The sequence below is a fragment of the Bubalus kerabau genome, chromosome 11, assembly GCF_029407905.1.
Source record: "Bubalus kerabau isolate K-KA32 ecotype Philippines breed swamp buffalo chromosome 11, PCC_UOA_SB_1v2, whole genome shotgun sequence".
Taxonomy (NCBI): Eukaryota; Metazoa; Chordata; class Mammalia; order Artiodactyla; family Bovidae; genus Bubalus; species Bubalus kerabau.
In genome coordinates this window covers 104,798,780-104,812,967 of record NC_073634.1, presented here as the reverse complement: position 1 = coordinate 104,812,967, position 14,188 = coordinate 104,798,780, and the positions used below count along the sequence as shown (strand labels likewise).

The 14,188-nt window shown below is 43.6% G+C and overlaps 1 protein-coding gene across 4 annotated transcripts in view; it reads left to right on the top strand.

Annotated features, from left to right (window-relative positions):
- Positions 1-14,188, top strand: part of MED27 (mediator complex subunit 27) — a 219,771-nt gene that overhangs the window by 139,311 nt on the left and 66,272 nt on the right. For all 4 annotated transcript variants that reach the window (XM_055541463.1, XM_055541464.1, XM_055541461.1 and 1 more), the window contains exon 4: positions 2,689-2,782. In XM_055541463.1, coding sequence (XP_055397438.1) covers positions 2,689-2,782 — 94 coding nt within the window. The remainder of the gene's footprint in view (positions 1-2,688; positions 2,783-14,188) is intronic.

Here is a 14,188-nt window from a genome sequence, read left to right as displayed (position 1 = left end):
TTTCAGAACGCTGGCTCCTGCTGAAAGCAGGTCAGGTAGTTGGCTTAGTATCCTGGAAGTCTATACCCTGAACTTGGTTCTGGAATCATCACCTAGCCTACCTATCCCCCTAAGTTCTTAGCCTACTAGAGACACAAGTGTTCTAGAAAGTATTCCCTTCAAGGTGAACAGTACACGGGAGAGCAGATTAGGATACCTTTGTGCTGAAGTTCTGCACGTTCATTTGCATTTTGCTGTCCAGAGCTATGATGGCTATTGATTGAGGATTCGTTCAGAAGGCATTGCCAGCCCCCCTCCCCATTAGCATATACTTAGCAATGACCTCCGTTCACACAGGACAGCAGGTTTTTGCTTCCTGCTGAGTCTGAAAGAACAGAGTTTAAGCCATACACATAGAGTTAGCAAAGAAGTATGTAAATGCAGAGATGTTTCCAGTGACCTGGTGTCAACTTTTGACATGAATCTTGCCACGTGTCTTCCACCATCTCCAGAAACTGGAGGTAGTAATGAAAAATGTGTTCATTTCCTCCTCTCTTCATCTTTTCATCTCCTTGTAGCATCTCCTTGTAGCTGAGAGCTGAGGTTGTGCATCCTGAAGCTGTAAATCTAGGAAGGACCATGGACATGATGTCTTTGTCAGTCTTCCTCTCAGCCATCCAGGAAAGATTGTTTCCTAACCATTTTCAAAGTCCACAGAAATAGGGCCTTGTAGGGCCCTGCCTTTAAGCAGTACCTCTCACACCTCTTGTTCTTTCTGAGCTCGTTTGCTTTTTAATGCCACAACCTCCTCTTATGGTCCTTTCTCAAGGTGGAAGATGACTGTGTGGTACCTGAGTTTGTTAAAGTTATTTACATGCTTGAAGAATACGTTGAGTCTTCCTGCAGGCAGCCCTCTTCTGCAGGGGCAAGTAGCCTTGAAGGCATCTCCACCTCTTTTCACACATCTTTGCTCTGGTCTTCCTAGCATCACTCCTCAGCACTGGGCCTTCTGGAGTTCTCCTCCTTTGTCAGCTTGAAGTCTAAAGCTGCATGGAGCATTCTCTAAGGAAAACCTGATAAGTTAATCAGCAAGATTACTTTCTAACTTCCCACAGTTGGTATGTTGGTATTCACAGCATTGTGTTGTCTGCTCTCTCTTGTGAGTGCCAGGTTTCACACTAAAGTCTGTTCATGTTGCGAGTGGAGAGCTAATCTCTCTCTTTCCCCAAGAGAACATATCTTTTACATGTCCCTGATCTAATAGACATGTAATTTGTCATATCCGACGGGTATAAAATCAAATGTTAAAGCCTTAACAGGTAGTTTTGAGTCTCAGCTGTTGTATTCTGCAGCCCCTTTGTGTCATGTGACTTTGGACAGTGAGCATGAGTGCTGCTGTGATTCCCCTCTCAGAGGGTCTGAACCAGACCCAGCTCTAGCTCTGCTCAGGCTGTGGGTTGGCATATCCTCAATGGGCTTCCACTGGGGTGGTGGAGGCGGGAGGGAGTCTTCCTGCAAAGAGAGGACATCTTTGCAGACTACCCATAATGCCCATGATAGTCCAGTGAGAGTGTTTATAATTTTTGAGGTTTTAGTATATGCCACGCTGAGTGTTAGTGTTGGTAATCTCAATGATTATTAAATCTTAAGAGATACAAGTTCCATTTGGGTCAGAAAAACAGAAGACTGCCTTTCAGAGGAATGTTTCCAGAAAAAAAATGTAAACTGATAGAGTGTCTGATATGTTTGACCATAGTGAGAGAAGTTTTAGAGTCAGGCAGAGAGTTTTAAGGGAAAAAATTGTAATAGGTACATAGAAAACTAATTAAGTAAAAATTCAGTAAGACAAAAATAACTGTAAATTACCCATGAGCCACTGTGTGGCTCAGTTATTAAAAACATGCAGATGGGTTGTCCCTGACACTCCAGTGGTTGAGACTTCACCTTCCAAAGCAAGGGGTGTGGGTTCAATCCCTGGCCATGGAGTTAAGATAGTCTGCATGCCTCGTGCAAAAAAAAAACCCAAAACACAAAGCAGAAACAATACTGTAACAAATTCAATAAAGACTTTTTTTAAATTCCCTTAAAAAAATAAGCAAATATTTTAGAATGTGAACAATAAATACTGATTTAAGCAAAAATTGTGATGTAATTTGAATGCATTAGCCGCAAACCAGAAAAATGGGAATGACTTCAGGTACTTAAAACAGAAGGAATTTAATCCAGAGAATTGACTGTTGAGGTGATTGAGATAAGAAGGAAACAGGAAACAAGAAGCAAGCAGAGGTGAGCAAAACAGGAAGCCACTTCCACCCCTAAACCAGGGGACAGAGGGAGGGGCCCCGGTCAGTGGGGCCCAGCGGCCAGGAGGGCGGTGGAATTAAATTCTGATCTATAGAGGAAAGCCACAAGGTCATACCTTAAAATGAAAGACCAAGAACTGGCATTAAAAACACATCACGTGGAAATGCGGAGGTAAATAGCAAAAGAAATCACTAAAAAAAAATGGATGGTTCTGGAAAGCAAGAGGAGGAACTAGGGAGCCATATTTTTGCTAAAAAAAAAAAAGGCCTTATAAATCCCACTAGCCTTCTTAAAAATGCATTTCACTAATGAAAACTTAAACTGAGAAGAGAAGCCTCTAGTGCACTGTAGATTTTTATCTCTCAGTCGGGGCTCCAGCTCTTACACATTGTTTCTTCCTCTCAGATATGTTGATGACGTGATCAGCCGCATCGACCGGATGTTCCCTGAAATGACCATCCACTTGTCCAGACCCAATGGGACATCCGCCATGCTTCTGGTAAGTTCTCTCTGACCTCTCTGTAGGGACATGTGCATGTTTCTGTGTTGTCAGAGCTCAGGAATGGAAATTCAGTCCCAGTTAGATGGTGAAGAGTGTGTTTCTTCTCCTTACTGGCATTCTCTAGGTTAAAAATTCTGAATGCTGATTCCTTGCTTTTGAATGAAATCCCAGAGCCCATCTAAGAGTTCCCAGACAGGAAGTACAGTGTGAGACTCCCTCACCTATCAGTTCACGAGTTTTGGTGAATCTGTTTTGTAGTATCCCAAAGACAATGGAAATGCTCATCTGTTGGATCCTGCTGATAAAAACAGCCTCTTAAAACAGAAACAGGTTTTATAGGAAGTCATTTATAAAATTCATTCTGTATGTGAAGCAAGTGTCTGTGACCTTACCACGGACAGTTTCTGATTTTGTTGTTTCTGATGTGACTCTGCTCTGAGCAAGTTGGCCCCGTGACCTCACCACTGATGTTTGTATTCACATAAATTCACCAAAGACAGGTGTGTTTGAGACTTCAGTGATGAGATGTTTTTTCTGGTGCTCTGTGTCCTAATACACACTTGAAGAGCACAGATATTGAGGAGCCTCCACATTTGCAAAAAAGGAGAATTCACTGAGTGAGAGCAAGGTGTTTGGTGGCCGTGATGGAGGCGAGCTTCAGGATTGGGTGTTTTTACGTCTCGCCAGCACTGCTGCTCTGGGGCCCAGTGTCAATTTCTTGGACTTCGCATTTTACTTTTGTGAACTTTTATAAATATCCAGTCACCCAGGATCAGTGACTGTTCACTCAGTCCATTTACCTGAAGAGGACAGACTTATTGTGCGCCTAAATAACTTGGCTTGTTTGGCTGTGCTGGGTCTTCATCGCTGGGCAGACACTTCTCTCGCTGTGGCGAGCGGGGGCTGCTCTCTAGTTGCAGTGTGCTGGCTTCTCAGTGCAGTGACTTCTCTCCTTACAGAGCACAGGCTTTAGAGCACGAGGGCTTCAATAGCCGTGGTGCATGGGCTTAATTGCTCCAAGGCACGTGGGATCTTCCAGATCGGGGACCGAAGCCATGTCTCCTGCACTGGCAGGCGGATTCTGCACCACTGAGCCACCAGGGAAGCCTCTCTCTTAAGAGGGGGAAAAGACATAGGATTATTAAATGGGTGGGATTTCATGTGAGAAAAAATTAAGTGACATTGATCTGGGTGACATGCTACTTTTCTTTAAAATTCTTCCAGTTAAAAAATACAGTGAATGAGATAACATGGTGTTCTTTCACTCGAAAAAGAAAACAATTTGTACCTGTCTACAAAACATGCGGTATTTTCTGCCCCCCCGTTAAAGGTACAGATTGTCTACGTGTTAAGATCCTCTAAACCCAGCGGCCAAAACATAAATCCTGCTCCCAGGATGCTTGACAGGGACCAAAGAGTTAATGAAGATAAAAATGAAAGCGTCTGCAGTGAGATAGGTTTGCTCAGATTATTTCTGGGTCGTTGGGCTTCCATTTCCTGATGAAGGTAGGAATTTGGCATTGATGGGAATGAGCAGAGAGAACAGGATTCTGGGTAAACAGGGTTAAGATATTAGACTTACTTCCACGTGAGAGAGTGGGCTTTTATTTCACAGTGACCTGTCATCCTCATCTGCTTTCTCACCAAGCTTCTGTTTTAATAGGCTGATGAGAGTTTAGGGGCTTGAGTCAAGGGCAGAATTCTATTTTATACACACCATTTTGACTGCCATGAGTGGCTAATTCAGGTCGCTGTGCATCTGGCCAGCTAGCTGTCATCTTCCCCAGTTGACATGGGAATTCACACGAGGTGTGGCCTATTTACAGGAAGAGAGTGGGTGATCTGATTCAGAATCAGATTGCCAGGTGGATAATCATACTTTTAACATGATGGCTTTATTTGGCTTTTACTTTTAAAAGATGGTATTTTATTAGATGGCAGGTTTCTGTTCCACTGCTGCCACCCATGTCTCTGAGGTCGAAAGGAATTTTCCCTGGGGTGGAGAGCAGGACCGGGGGCTGCCACCTCCCCTCCTACCCTTGCCAGTCGCCTCTTCCCTGGGGCGGTGGAGGAGGTGTGGGGCCCGTGCTGTAGGCAGTGGGGAACTGCTGCATGAAGTTCATGCAAGAGGTCAAAGCTGTTTTCTGGAGCGTCTTCTGAAGTGAGCTTTGTGAATCTGGGAGGCAGGTACCCTGAGAGTTTGGGAGGCAAGTGAGATTGAAGGGGAGGCTAGCCAGGCTTCCGTGAGTACAGGCAACAGAAGCCTCCTCTGATGAACTTAAAGATGAAAAGCCTTGCCTTTTGTCTTTGTTTTGCTCTTTACTGATGCTGGCTGGTCACAGACATGAAGATAGAGCTGCTCTGTCAGGGAGAAGAGAAAGCAGGATGGCTCCAGGGTGTCAGGAGCAGGACTGCGTCCCTGGGGACCCTGTGGCCAGAGTGATTGGGCATCAGCTGCCTTCCATCCTTTCGCCCATGCCTGTGCTCATGCATCCCGGGAGAACACTGCCGCTGGCCTAACCTGGGGTTGGGGGGGTCCTGCCTTGGTAGGCCCCCAGAACCACTGTGGAGTAGAGGGGGTCATTCCCCCCAGGGAAGAGAAGCAGGGCCAAGAAAGCAGCAATCGCTGACACAGTAAGTGTCCCCTGTCCCTGAGGAGGCTGGGGTTTACCTAGCCTCATCTCCTCTCACCCTCATCGTGCCCTCGAGGGAGGCAGCACCGACTGTTTTCATTTTACAAGTGAGGAACCTAAGGTGGTGGTTTCTCCTGGGTCATGGGGCCAGGACACTGCTCCCAAGCCTCCAGGATGCTCCTGCTCCCATCCCTGATTGTAGTTCATGGTGCTGCTGAGTGAGATTTGGACGACCAGGGGACTTCCCTGGTGGTCCAGTGGTTAAGACTCCAGGCTTGCACTGCAGGGGGCACGGATTCAATCCCTGGTCAAGGAACTAAGATCCCACATGCTGCACAGTGTGGCCGAAAAAAAAAAAAAGAAAAAAAGATTTGGATGACCAGAATTACCAGGCAGGTAATTTTTCCTTATTATTTTTTAAGTCATGTCATTTGTATGTCAGTTATAAAGTCTAATGTTGAACACCTGAGCTCACATCCAACCTAAGAAGCAGAGTATAACCAATGTGCTCTTCTCCTCAACCCCCACCCTTCCCAACAACATCACCACCATCCTGATAATCATCTCCTCTTCCTTTTATAAGTGTGAGTTACCACGTGGACATGTATCCCCATATGTATCCCCGAGTAACGTATCATTGAGTTCTGTTGAATTTTGAACTTTATAAGAGCAGTATCATATTGTGTGATTGTTTCTAACATGCAGCCATGTTGGTGGTTGTGTGTGACAATCTGATCATCTTCTTGGTTGTGTGATGGTTCAGTCTGTAACCATGCACACTCTATTCTTTCTCCCGTCACTGTGTGTTGATGGTTCAGTCTGTAACCATGCACACTCTATTCTTTCTCCCGTCACTGTGTGTTTGGGTGGTTTCTGGCTTTGCTTTTTAAATAATGGTAGTATAAGGACTTCCCTGGTGGTGCAGTGGATAGGAATCTGCCTGCCAATGCAAGGGACACAGGTTCGATCCCTTTTCCAGAAAGATCCCCATGTTGTGGGGCCGCTAAACCCGTGTACCGCAACTACTGATGCTTGCGCGCTCTAGGGCCCGTGAGCCACAGTTACTGAATCCTGCGTGCCCTAGAGCCAGCGCGTCGTGACTGCTGAGCCTGAGTGCTGCGACTCCTGAAGCCCACGCTCCTAGAGCCTTGCCCCACCAGCAAGAGAAGCCACTGCAATGAGGAGCCCACACACACAGAGATCCTCCGCAGCTAGAGAAAGCCCGCGCGCGGCACCGAAGACCCAGCGCAGCCAGAAATAAGTTAAAGAAAGAAATAGAGCCATGTGTACGTGTCAAAAGTAAATAAATAAATAATGCTGGCATGAGCATTCTTGTACATACACCGGGATATATTTTTAAGCTTTATCCCAAGCCATCGAGCCAGTGTGGGCCCCTGTCTAGCAGAGGAAGGGGCATGTTGGGAGCACTGGAGTAGATAGTTTTTTCCAAAAGTCACACAACTGTAAAATACAGAGGTGTGCTGCCCACTCTGCTGTACACATCAGTCCAGAAATGACTAGTTAGTAGCCTGACCTCCATGATCAGCGTGTTCCCCTGGTTTTGTCATCAGTATAGATCTCTTCTGGTTTTGGTATGTGAGTGCAGAGGGGCTTTTGGATTTTTTTTTGTGCACGCATGGGGAAATGGCATAAAGCCACTGAAGTCTAGAGCATTCTATGAACAAGAGGCAGGCTTGGTGACCCCGTTTGGTTTCCTCCTTCAGCAGGCAGTCCCTGCCAAGAAGCAGCAGAGTGCCTTAGATCTATAGACATCGGTTCCTGGGAGTCCCAACCTGTCATCATAGCTTCTTTACAGTGTAGGAGGGGAAAGGAAAAAATGAGGGCTGTATGTAGAAAAGGCGCATTGTAAGGCAATTTGGGATCAATGTGGCTCCTCTAAAAGCTCAACCTGCCTTTCCTTGTCCTGGAGGCATCAGGCTTCAGAGCCTGTGAGACTTAGAAGCAATCACTTGTGGGCCTGGGCTCTGTGCTTGACCTGGAAGGCCAGGCACACACCTGCTGATGGACCCACGGGGAGCAGGGCACAGGAGACAGGGTGGAGGAGAGAAAGGGGGACAGACAGAGGCGGAGTCAGGGTTCGCTGTGTGAACCCACGAGTGACACAGGAAAGCGTCCTTCCTTTCTGGGTGTGTCAGTCTCTCCCCACTGCTGCATGGGGGACCTGTTGCTTAGGGGAGATGGAGCAGGCCTCAGTACTAGCCTGCTTCCAGAACTCTCCGGGCAGTTATCATCTGAACTGCTCCTGGCGTCTCTGTGAGCCTGGGGTCACCGACTGGAGCCTGGACAGCCCAGTCATGGCTAATGTGAAGTCTAAACTTTCAGCCTCTTACGTAAGCCTTAATTGCTGTGGCCGGCTCTGTTCGGGGGCTGTTTCATGTTGTGTAAGTTAATAACTTATGATACAATGAATCCTGCTTCCGTTATTTGAAGAGATGAGCTCAGTCATCCAAAAATAAATCTAGCTCTGTTGATATTTAGTTTCAGTTAATCTACGGCCTAACATCCCATTATTAATTTCTTCAAACAGTCAAAATATTGTAAGAGCTTAACTGAGTCAGACTAGAACAAGCAGCTGGCTCCTTTCGGCATTTAAAATATTAATCCACAATGTTTTACTGATCCACTAGGTATGAAAATGTAAGAGAAGGAAAAAATGAACCTTCAGCCGTGATATTTGAAACATACCTTAATATCTTATAAATTAATCTTTCTTTGTATGTTATATGGTTTGCAGCAGATAAAACTCATTTATCAGTCTCTTTAATGTACATTTTTACCAACCCTCAATTTCTTTAGCATATTCGTGCCTTGTTTTTGAATGATACATCTGTTTTAAACCATGAGACTCATCATCTTATTTTGCTGTATCCCAAGCTCTCTGAAATGGGAAAGACCGTTGAACAGCCAAACTGCTTAACTGTTCAGGGCATTGATTCCTCTGCTGGGTTCAGTAGTTCTCAAACTTGAGAGGCTCAAGAGTCAGCAGTGTAGTTTGTGGACAATGCATATTCCTGGCAGGATGCCCAGAAATTCTGATTCAGTGGCTCTGGGGTAGAGCCCCAAAGCCGCATTCCCCACCCGTGTCGGGTCGTCTTGGAGCTCGTTTCAAACAGCATGATGTTAAACCATGGTGCCCTTGGAGTTCCAATGAAGGTGGGCCTTTTGGGTAAGTCCCAGATCAAGCGTCAGGCTCTTTTGTGAGCTAGGTTGCTGAAGCATTTGTGTATTTACTCAGTAACCTGAGCACCAGGGAGGAAGGCGTAGTTCTGGGTTCTGTTCAGCACTGACCACCATCCCTGCTCTCAGGGCACCTGCATTGCACTCACGGGTGGGAGACCAACCAGGCATTGTATAATATGCTGGCTGCGGGGATCTGGGGGAGAACAGGACAGGGGGTGGAGAGAGACAGAGGGCATGGTGTGGGGAGCAGAAGCAAACAAAACTACAAAAACTGTGGCAAGTGAGGCGAGCCGGGAGCTGGGCCCAGGAGAGGCAGCACAGCATCAAAGACCCGAGCCCAGGCCAGTGGGCGTGTTCAGATCACACCCAGGAGGCCAGGCGGCCGGAGTGCAGGCAGCGAGTGAAGACAGGGAGGAGGCAAGACGTCGTCACAGACTGTGGTCAGCTGGGCAATTGACTCTAAGTTTTAACTTCAGGTTAAAGTCAGTCATAATCCTTAATTGATCACACTGTCATCATTGATCCAGACATGGCTCATTCATATTTATTTATTTAATAATATACAAATAATATTATAAAATAATGTTTTATATTATTATTAATTAATATTATTGTTTATAATAATATTATAAAATAACAAATAATAAATCTGCCACCCAGCCTCAGAGCTAGAACATTATCTGCAACCTGCACCCCTGTGAGGGCCCCTCTGCCCACCCCGCCCACCTCTGTCCTGTAGGAACTGTTATCCCTTCCTATTTGGTCATTCTCTTTCCTTTTATGAGGGAGGGTTTGACACAAATATATGTATTTCTAAATATGTGTGTGTGTATATATATATAATGTATCCTTTTTTTTTTGGCCTGCCTGGGGTCTTAGTTGCATCATGCAGGATCTTTTGCTGCAGTGCGCGGACTCTAGTTGTCGCATGCAGGCTTCGTTGCTCTGCAACGTGTGGAATGTTAGTTCCTTGACCAGGGATCGAATCTGAGTGTGGCAAATTTTGGTAATTTTTAAATTTGGGTGAATATTAGTTACTCTCTCTTCCTTTATGTTTGAAAATGTTCACACTCAGAAGTGTTATGAATGGTTATTTAAATTTAGGTCTCTCTACATATCCTCCAAAGAGTATGGAAAAGCAGAAACAAATAAGACTATAAAACCACACCTTAAACATGACCAAGAGACCAAGAATGCCCACACTCCAAATCTTGTGTAAATAAAAAGCAAGCACATCCTAGTGAGCTGTCGCTTGCACACCCGTTAGCTTTCCTGAGGGAAAATATATCTTATAGAAGAGTATATATGTGTGATGGCATTACATGACATTTTAGGATGGACCAAAACAAGGGGAATAAAAATCAGAACTGTGTGCGTGTGTGTGTGTGTGTGTGTGACCGTGACCCCCACCCCCTCACCAGAAGGCATAGAGCAGACAAAGATTGGGAGGGGCATGAGGAAATGGTGGTGGTAGTGAAAGTGTTCTGAATTTTGATAACATGTGATTTATGTGGCTGTATGCAGTTGCCAGAGTTCAGAGAATGGTGCTTTCTAAAGATTTATGCACTTTACTGGAGGTAAATTTTACCTCAAAAGATACTGTTTTAAGTAACTCTAAGCTGCCTGATGGCATGCTTGCTTTCGTGTTTAGGGATGAACTGTACTAATGTCTGCAACTTTCAAGCTCTTCCAAAAACTAAAATAAATGGCCAGACAGATGAGTATATATGTTAGAACAAAATGATAACAGTTGTGGAATCTAGCTCATGAGGATACAGATATTCATCTTAAAACTCAATTTTTGCGATATATAAAGTTCTTTGTAATAAAATGTTAAAGGAAATAAATAGTTCAACTAAAGAAATGCCACCCCCAAGGAAACAAACACCACAAAGCAGAAGGAAGCTATTTAACACAGACAGCACTCTAAACTGGCTTTAACATCCTCAAGCATTTGGAGAGGCAATAAGACAAACCCTTATATCAGGAATCCAGAAATCAGAAACAGGCAAAAAGATGAAGAAAAGAGATGGATTTACTGTACAGGAAAAATGATAAAATTCTATCTGAAATTAAGGCTAAATCTCAAGATGCTCAAGGAAGAATAGATTCACATGAGATTTAATAAAGGGCATTGAAGAAAGGCTGAGAAACAACCAAGAGAGAAAAATAAGGTAAAGAACGAAGTAGAAGGGTTCACAGAAAGTGGTTCAAATGAAACTCAGGGAAGAAACAGCATGTACATAATTGGAGCCCGTGAAGAAGGAAAAGGAATTAATGGAACAGAAGCAATGTGTAAAGCTGCAATCTAAGAAGAATTCCTACAAATGAAAGGTCTACATTTGCGCAGTGAAATGTCTCACTGTGTACTTAGGAAACTGACCAACAACAATCAAGTCTGAGAGGTATTCTAGTAATGCTAGCTGACTTTAAAGATGAAGAACAAATCCTCAAGGCTTCCAAGCAAAAACAAAAACATAACTTACAAGGCGAAAGATTTAAACTGGCGTCAAATGTCTTGAAAACAGTATCCAAAACAAGACATCCACAGAGCAGCATTTTCAAAGAAATTGTGAATCAAAGATAAATGTGTCTTTCAAGTATTGAAGAAAAACCATTTTAAACACACAAGCATTCTGTACCCATTAGCCAGTCTCAAGGAGTCTTCCAGAGAATGAGATTCATGCTCCAAAGAGATAAATGGGAAAAATTCAGCCTAAGGACCAAGAATGAGTGTATAATGTATTTAATTGTTGAGATAAGATGAAAACAAAGGTCATGATGAGGCCAAAGTATTAATATATAAATGTTATGTGTTCTAATACAGTAGAAATAATCTAAGCAAAAAATAAGGTAAGGGATAAAGATGAAAGTAAAATGAACTCTGTGATTGTTAGGTATGTAATAGATAAGACTATTAAAAATTGACAAAATGTTAAAATGATATCTAAGAAAAGGGGAATATAAGGGCTTTAAAATGTTATAGGTACAAAGATAAGCATGAGAACAAATATACAAACATTCCTAAATACAAACAGAATATACAGTGGAGAAAAGATAGTCTCTTCCATAAGTGGTCCTGAGAAAACTGAACAGCTACGTGTAAAAAGAATAAAATTAGAACACTTCCTAACACCATACATAAAAATAAGCTTAAATACAATCAGTCAGTGAGTGAGCAAGCAAAGAAAACATCACTTAGAGAAAAAGCAACATTGTAAATATGAGGCACATAGTAACTGTACTGTCGTGTGATCATATTGAGACCACATGTATCAGTCATATCAGTAAATGTGAACAAATATAATACAGTCATTAAAAGATTTCATTCTAGTTGATATTAAAGTTCATATGTAAAAGAAGCATGCAAGAAAGAATGGAAAAGCACAAAAGCTACCAGGGAACTTACCCTATCGGACATTGAAGCATACTATAAAGCCTCTATAATTAAAACTGTATGGTGCTGACTCATGGCTAGATAAACAGGCTGGTAGAATAGACTATAAGTAGATTCTACTTCTAGAATCAAATTGACCTTATGGACTATAGCCTGCCAGGCTCCTCTGTCCATGGAATTCTCCAGGCAGGAATACTGGAGTGGGTAGCCATTCCCTTCTCCAGGGGATCATCCCGACTCAGGGATCGAACCCAGGTCTCTCCTGCATTGCAGGCAGATTCTTTACTGTCTGAGCCACCAGGGGAGCCTGAAGTAGATTCAATTACGTAAAAATTTAGCATGTGATAAAGGTACTACCTAAAATCAATAGTACCTCTACCATAAAAAAGGAAAAAAAAAAACAACATAACAAAGTCTGAAGACAGCTGACTTGCTGGGACATGTATCATAGATACAGGACTAGTATACCTAGTCTTACAAAGGGTAAAAAGACCAAAAATGGAATAGAAGATGAGGAAAAGAGACAGTCCCCCGAAAAGATATAAAAATGGTACTTAAACATATGAAAAGACGTTCAACCGTACCCATAATTAGAGAAATGCAAATTAAAACGGCTCTGAGGTACGGTTTCTCACCTACCAGATTCGCAGAAATTAAAAAGTGTAACAACACATTCTGTCGGTGAACCTGTAAGGAGACAGCCAGCGTTGTGCGTTGTGGCGGGAATGCAGAGTGGCACAGCCACTTTGGAGGATTTGGCGACGTGTGACAGAGCGGCGTGCGCGTGTGCCTTCCGGCCCAGCCGTGCTACTGGGGATTCACCCTGAGGACACGCCTCCGACAGTGTGGGAACAGACACGTGTGCAGGGTTATTCACTGCACCTTGTTTGCAGTTGCAAAATACTGGAAATAACCGTAATCCCTGCGCAGAGGAAAGGCATTGAATAAATACAGCTGCACAATGGAGCCACCCGTGTCTTTTTTCCATCTTTTAAAAAAAGAATGAGAAGGACCTTTATGACTCATTTGAAGTGATTTCTAGGGTACATTAAGAGAAAAAAATCAAAGTGTAAGAGGGTCCTTAATATGCTTCCTCTTTTGTAGGAAAGGAGATTAAAAAAGAAAAATACCCTTTATCTTATTTGTAGAGGAAACACACAGAAAAGATGATCAACTGGAAACCAGTTGATAGAGTGAGCAGGTGGCAGTAGGGTAGGATGGGTGTGTGAAGGAAGGGAGCGTTTCTCTGAGAACGTCGTGTTACATGGTTTTGACTTTTAGAACCATGGTAATGTTTCACATATGCAAAAAAATAAATAATCGACCAGAGTGGATTTAAAAAAAAAAAGGAATGCAGATAGAAATAATAAACTTAACTATAATGAATAATGTAATCGCACTTTGGGGAAGGGATGGAGATGGAACCCTGGTAACCTTTGAACACAGCATTGTGACTCCAGATTCTTAGACTAAGGATTGTTAGACCTTGTGAAGAAATACTGAAACTCTTGGTACTTTGCCAGTTTTTCAGAGAGGGTATGGGTTAACAATTCTGAAGCCGCTTTGTGTGTATTCTTGGATTGAGCAAATAAGGAAATCAATTGCAGATAATGAAAACCAAACTTCTCCCTTTTGCAGAGGGACATTATTAAAAAAAAAAAAAAAAGGAAAAGGAAAAGTGCTAGAATAAGCCCTTGGTATTGGATTGAAACCAGAAGTATCAGTGGGAGCTAATTGTTTTGAATATGTACATGCAGATAGATCTAGAAAGAGATACACGCGTGTGCACACATACCCCTGTGCGCGTGTGTCCCACTCTGTCTGCTGAGGTCTACAAGCGTGGAGACTCTAGGAACCATGAGTGAATCTCTTTTCCCCATCTTAGTTTCTAAACATCATTCTCACTAATAAGAACCAGGCTCCTTGGAGAAATGGCTGCTTCCAAGACAGGGACAGAGAAAGGACAGGGTGAACCAGAATATCTTCTCAGGCCAAAGCGAGGCAAGTGCTCACAGAACGACAAGGGCGTGTGCCCTGGACACAGAAGCCAGTTTGGCTCCTGGGGGCCATGCCTGGGCCCGTTGAGCACCAAGGTAGACGTGATGGTCATGGATTGCAGACCTGAGAAGCCATCGTAGCCCATGTGTTGTCCACGCTGATTTAAATTAATAA